Genomic DNA, 6863 nt, shown 5'->3' with positions numbered 1-6863 from the left:
ATTTTGTATATATTTGGAATCATTTTGTAGTATTTTGCTGTGTTTGTGGCTCACTTGAAATCAAACTGGTAAGATACAGGGAAACCATCGATTATTAGTAAAACACCAGTTTGAGTTCCAGGTATTAGGTTGTGAATCTTTTTTACCTTGTTTTTTTATTTTGTTATTATTATATTATTTATTCATTTTAACAATAATATATAGGAGAGTAGTTTTTTTTTAATCTAGGCAGCTTCAGCCTTTTCACTCATCATTTGTATTCAGTTGTGGTTGTGTGGAAAGAATTGTGATACACATGCATTATTCAAAATAAATGATCCATTATGATATTGTTTATTATGCCTAAACTTTCACTAAAAAAAAAAAACATTGTTTTAACACAATTAACTCTTGTGGGTTTTACCTGGCAAAAAGACAAATTATTTTACAAATTCTTTATTCATTTTTTTCTAAGCATCTAATTAAATGACAGGATGAGACTACATTGGAGTACAAAATCATAAAACAGAGCCTGTATGCACAAATCAAGGCCTCCACACACAATGTGTTTGCTCTCAAGGAAAATGAAGATCGTTTGCAGTTTTTTTTTTTTTTTTTTTTTTAAAATCATCTTCGCTCAAGTTACCAGGCAACCTTTGCAGCTCAGGAAACTTCTGACGAAACAGAGGAAACACATGTTACACAGAGCAAAGTACATGGGTTCACTAGTTCCTTAGTAAATAATGTGAGAACTTAAGACAGGAGCAAATTAAAGCTATGGAATGGTTCAATGATGCATTATTGATACCTGTCTATTTATCGTATTTGTGGCTTTCAGATCCGCCACGCCCAAAACCTGTAAAGACAGGAAAATGAAACAAAGTTACATCCTATAAAAAGTTGTTTCAAAATAAAGCTCAAGGTGATAAAGAGAAGACACATAACTGCTGTTTGTCTATTCCAGGGGTTCTCAAACTTTTTGGCTCAAGTACCCCCTATGACGACAACATTTTGCTCAGAATATTATAAAAACAACTATAGAGCATAATGATGGAAAGAATGAGCTATAGCACACATTTTAAAGAATCTCATTTTGTAAATAAGGGGGAAAAAACAGTTTTCAGTGCAGTGGTTCCCAACCTTTTTTGGATCGTGACCCATTATGATATAATGAATTTCTGGTGACTCCACAGGCATTTCTTTCTAAAATTAGTTTTTGATCATGTTTGAGCTCAGATAATTTTAACTAGATTCACAATGTGCAAGTATAGAAGTACAGTTGTTTAAGATTGTGTGTTGTGTTAATTAAAAAAACAATAATTTAAAAATATTTGAATTTTCCTGAAATTTCAGGCGACCCCACATGGGGTACAGATCCCAAGGTTGTAAAACACTGATTTAGTGGCTCCTGAATAGATTTATTTCTATAGTTTTTATCATTTCCAGTCATCTCACGCCTAAGGTGGGACCAAGACTAACACTTTATTTGTTGATTTTCTACACTCTCTCTCTCTCTTTCAGTCCCCTGTAGTGCCATCGCGTACCCCTAAGGGTACACGCACCCCCTTTTGATAAACACTGGTCTATGCTGACTACACTACATGTGAGATACCGATATGATGTGCTAACATTTTATAACCAGGTGATATCGTGTATACATGGTGCACTTAGGTCAGGGCGGTGCCTCAGTTAAAAGTCCAACAATCACTGCACTATTTTTGTGTTTACATTGTGTTTATATGGTACTGGCTGTGTGAACACTCACCTTTTGGTCCATACAAAGCACTGTAGCACGGGTTGTGACAGTACGGTTTACCATCATGCTGTAAGAAGAAGAAGGAAGAAGACAGAACATGAACAAAAGTCTCAGTTCTTCACAGTATTTCCTCTTTTTGTGCAAAGGTTGCTTTTTTTTTTTTGCTCAGCGCTTCAATGACCTCTGCATGTGAGCCGGCCGACAGCGTCTTCTTGCACTTCTCACACTTCAGACAAGGCCTGTGCCAGTCTTTGCCCAGTGATGTCACCTTTTCAGCTGCAGGAGAACACATGAAAACAAACAACAAATTAGCCAATCGACGACCGCCTTTGACAGCAACATTGTCAAAAGGTTGTGCCTGGATTCATGAGCTCATAATGGGGTGAACATTGACCTCCCATCTGATTAAAGCAGTGCGATGTTATCTGTGCTGATAAAGTTTGAGAACATTGATGGGTGTGGCAAACGAAGGCCAAGAGTCCCTGAGGAATCTGTCCTCTTCATAAAGTCTGATAGGGAGCATCTTTATCTGTTTGAGCCTCCACTATCAACACCAGCACTGTGAGAAACACAACTTAACAGTATTGGTTAAGATCGTTTATGTTAAAAGTAATAAATAAAACGTAAATCAGAAACAACGTGTTGGACTGGAGGGAAAAACAAATACTCCTACTTTCTAAACACAGCTGCAAACAGTGAGCTAATGTAACAAGCAGCGGAAACCAGAGGAAGCCTTGCAGGGCGGGGTCTAAATGAGGCTCAATCTGACCAACGGTAATTATAGCACTTAACTTACAATAACCAACCACTGAGCCAAACACATGAAGAAGAGTTCAGTGAAGCCCTGGTGCTTGTGTTTGTAGAGAACAGTGACATCTAAAGGCTTTAAGACCTGCAAATGTTGCCTGAGTTGGTCATTTTCTTCAATGGGATGACAAGAATGGAAGTGATATAGAGAGTGGGAATAGTCCAGTCTGCTTCATCTATTAACTGGGAGGGAGTGGAGTGTAATGGAAACGTTCCACGGTACACAAACCCACTAATGTAAATGGAAAAGTACAGCTTTGCTAAGAGCCTGCAGAATAAATTAACAATGCAACATGGCCACACATTGGGGACTCGGATCACGGATAAACAGTGGAAAATGCTGAATTCACAACCTGAAATGGAAAAAGCTATTTTTTTTTTCAAACCACGCCTAACAATTACACGGAAACACCTCACATGCATGTTTTAGAGGGAGATCATGCATTTATACACTTCTTTTATCCAATCACCCAGAAAACAGGTGATTGGATAAATATCGAGCGTGTACTAAACCAACAAACACAATCATGGCTGTGCAAGATTTCACGCAAAATAAAATCGAAATAGCTATATGACAAGTATAATTGCACTTTGAACGCGTTTCCATTGAAGGTTATTTTGGGCAGAAGCCTCATAACTACTTTGTTGCAAGAAGATGGACGCTCAGAACATCCTTATAATACACTGCATTTCTTTGTGACAGTAATAACTTTTAACTATAATGCTGAGAAATGTCCGGGTCTCCTCTTCTGTTTACATGCGCGCCATGTTTTCTTGGAAAGAAGTGGTCATGCAACGTTAAGTCCTGTGATATGTAATTGTGGAAAAAGTGTTTCTATTGCACCTTTGCGATACATTTCAATATTGAAACGTCTAAAAAAAAAAACCTCAAGAAATCATAAAATTTTTACAGATATTTAAGTTTTTTTATTGCGCAAGTCAGTCGTTTCTATCACGCTATCTAGATTTGGCGCATTTCCAAGGATTATGGAAACTTACAGGTTTTGGAACCATATCACGTATTTACATGTTATTTTTCCCATAAAACGGGCGGTAGTGTGTCTCGCAATGTCGCTAATGGATATTCTTGCCACGCAATCTCGCGTGTTTTCAACATAACCCTCCCGGCTTCTGTAAATCATCTGAAGGATATGAATATAAACGGAATCACTGAAATTTCGGGAAGTTTAATAGCCAGTAAAGTCATCTTAACTGGGAAGACGATGATACTGGAAAAGGATAAACTTAGGGAAAATTTCTACATGGACAATAAGATTTCTGCATCCATGTTGTTTCCATGCAACCTATAGACGATCATCATTTTCTTGTGTTGGGTTAAACCATTAAATAGTTAACCTGCATTATTTCAATGATGCATTTAAGCTTTGGCTAACTTGTTTGCATGTTTTTGGGAAGAATTATGCTTTAATTTTACTGGTCCTGTCATACTGAATTGATAAAAGTCATTAGGCTACAAAAATCTGCTACTACAGCTGTATTCATCAAAACTCTAGATCTATGTTAATCCAAATAGTTTGGCCAACTCTCAATCTGCCACAATCCGATAATAATGTCTGACGTCTGTGTGAACAAAGCCCGACTGCCTGTCACATTTCCCAAAACATTTTCTTCATCATTAATGCAGGCAGCGGTAGGTAGCCTGATTGTTTCCATCTGAGGATCATTAAGACAGATCAGCAACAGGGAGTGAAGTTAAGACGACTGCAAAACAAAGACGTGGAGAGATTTTATTGGCAGAGTTTCATGAGAAACTGATTCTTTCTCCTCGGGTATGTTTTGGAAATAAACAGAATCCTTTCTGGAATGAATCCGATTGCTTGCGTTGGCTTGAAGAAGAAGGAAATCGAAACGATGGCTGCCTTGTCTTACGCCCTATTCATCTAAGTGACGGTCCAAAGACTTGGTTTTATGATTTGATCCAGCCTCGACCATTATACATTCCTCCTGAGAAGATTTATCCCTGGTACGACTGGGCTGGAGACGATGTGGTAAATGAATTAGGACGTATAAAACATGGCTGACCCTTCCTTTCCAGGATGTGGTGGTTGTTTCATGCTTTGATAATCTTCCCTTGAGATGGACTTTAAAGGTCGCTCTTGGATCTCCTTGTTTAATCGTCGTCCAGGCCCATCAATCACTGATGAAGACAACTCATTTCATACTAGTTTCACACGTCTGACAAGCCAAAGCTACAGCTTCCAGATTATTCCGAAGTTGGAGTGCAGTGAACTATTGGGGCTGTCGAGCTTTAATCAGTCGCAAAGTAAACAGTGAAAAAAAATGGTCTGACAACAAAGCATGAGCAACACAAACACTGCACAATGAGAACGTCAAGGCAACCTCAGGCAAATATGTAAGCCAATTGATTATTTTATCTTGAATATTTTACAACAGATAAAAAGCAAATTAGACACCGTCATTCCTTAAACAAATGTACAGTAGACATACTGTACCTCCTCTGTTTAGCATTTTCTGATATGTATATTATTGTAATATTCGTGCATTATTATTGTTGTGTATATTATTGAGAGAAAAGATCTTCTGTGCACATGCCAGGGAACACCCTGGACAATGTACCATTATATAACAGTCACATTCACATTCCTAGTCACTCCAATAAGAAGCAACAGACTCAAATGAACACAAATATGTTTGGCGGTTATAGAAAACCTGGCTTGAAGTCAAAAATTCTCAGTACATTTTGTTGACTAAAAATTGTCGTCATGGTTTTTGTCAGCTACTTTTTTTTTTTAAAGTGACAATAACGAGGCTTTGACTAATTTAGGAAAAAAAAACAAAAAAAAAAAACACGAGAGTCAAAAAACTATATTACAAATATTTTGATGATTTTGTCAACCAATGAAAACTCAACTATCATTTCGGCACATAAGACGAAATCCAATCAGAACTCTTGCTTTGTGCATTGATCACATTAAATCTATCTTGTGTATTTACAAACATTAATACCGTGCAATATCAGGTTGATTAATGATAATTAAATCTTTAAATAATATTTAATTGTAATGCACTTTACATCAAAACAATTTCAAAATGCATAAACTCTTATGCTTTATATTTTAGTCAACTACATGTAACATATTTAGTCAACTAAAATCATAAGGTCATCTATATGACTAAAATTAGACTATAAGTAAAATAGTCCAGGTGACTAATTTTGCCAAAAACTAAATTGCATTTTAGTCAAAAGACTAAAACTAAAGCAAAATTTGCTGTCAAAATTAACACTGTAACCCAACACATTCTTACAGTGTGGAATGTGATTAATAAATAACTAAATACCATTGTGAAAATATGTAAATACTTCACTTTTTTTTTTTAAATACTTTGTTGCAATAATTTACAAAAACATATTGTAACAGACAACTGTCATCGACATACACTGTATTCAAAAATAAATAAATAAATAAATTGTGGAAATAGGTAAATACTTTAAATTATTTCTAGAAAATACAGCAGCTGCTATGAATTACATTTGAAATAATTACGACAACAATGCAATGTATACATGTTGTCTTTTATTTATAGTTAATAACAATGTAACACAAGTTAATTAGACTTTCCCTCCGTTTTTCTGACATTGCAGATATGGTATTTGATATATGATAACATATATAAGAGTAATTGCATTAATAAGAGATGAAGTGCAAACGCGTGAAACCAGTCAGGCAGAGTTCACGTGCCGCTCTGTGTCATTTCCTTCACCTGCTTCCGTAATGCACGAGGAGAAACACTAAACAGGAAACAGCACACACCCAAATACCCCACAGAAACAATGTGTTCTTACCGAAATAGACCTCCTTCTGGCAGTTGGGGCACTTAGGCATGTTTGCTGGAGCTGTGCGGGTTGTTTAGAGGAGAGGAAGGAGAAGAATGAGACAGGACGGTCCACAGGGCAGCTCCACCTGTTTCTACACGGTGTGGGTGAGTGAGTGATGCAGATGTTTCTGAGAGCTGGGTTTATAGTGTGGGAGAGGCCTGTGTGTGTGTGTGTGTGTGTGTGTGTGTGTGTGTGTGTGTGTGTGTGTGTGTGTGTGTGTGCGCGCGCTGAAAGCATCACACAAGGCAGGAAATGACCACTTTAGTCCAGTGGTTCCCAAACTGGGGGGCACGCCCCCTAGAGTTGCCTTGCTGTACATTGAGCATGTGAAATAGAAAATGTGATGTTTATTCATAAAGAGCTTTATACGGATTCACTTGAAATTCACTTTTCTGAATAATTTATTTTTTTGGTTTGTTTTTTTTGGGCTATATTTAATTACCCGCCACAAAGTCCGTCCGT

General features: G+C 37.0%; 1 protein-coding gene across 2 annotated transcripts; it reads right to left on the bottom strand.

The window, feature by feature from the left end:
• Positions 1–419: 419 nt before the first annotated feature.
• crip1 (cysteine-rich protein 1) lies at positions 420–6572 on the bottom strand. 2 transcript variants are annotated; one of them, XM_028437449.1, is made up of 5 exons: positions 6369–6572; positions 1917–2011; positions 1745–1802; positions 788–835; positions 420–650 (listed from the first exon to the last, which is right to left on the bottom strand). In XM_028437449.1, the coding sequence occupies exons 1-4, from the start codon at positions 6406–6408 to the stop codon at positions 792–794; spliced, it is 237 nt and encodes a 78-aa protein (XP_028293250.1). In that variant the 5' UTR covers positions 6409–6572; the 3' UTR covers positions 420–650; positions 788–791. The 2 variants fall into 2 exon arrangements, with proteins under 2 accessions (XP_028293250.1, XP_028293249.1); XM_028437448.1 differs by having other exon boundaries at positions 420–653; positions 6369–6570.
• Positions 6573–6863: the final 291 nt, after the last annotated feature.

The sequence above is a fragment of the Gouania willdenowi genome, chromosome 22 (genome assembly GCF_900634775.1).
Source record: "Gouania willdenowi chromosome 22, fGouWil2.1, whole genome shotgun sequence".
NCBI classification, from domain to species: domain Eukaryota; kingdom Metazoa; phylum Chordata; class Actinopteri; order Blenniiformes; family Gobiesocidae; genus Gouania; species Gouania willdenowi.
Note: the sequence above shows the minus strand (reverse complement) of the source record. Positions and strands in the feature narration are given on the sequence as shown.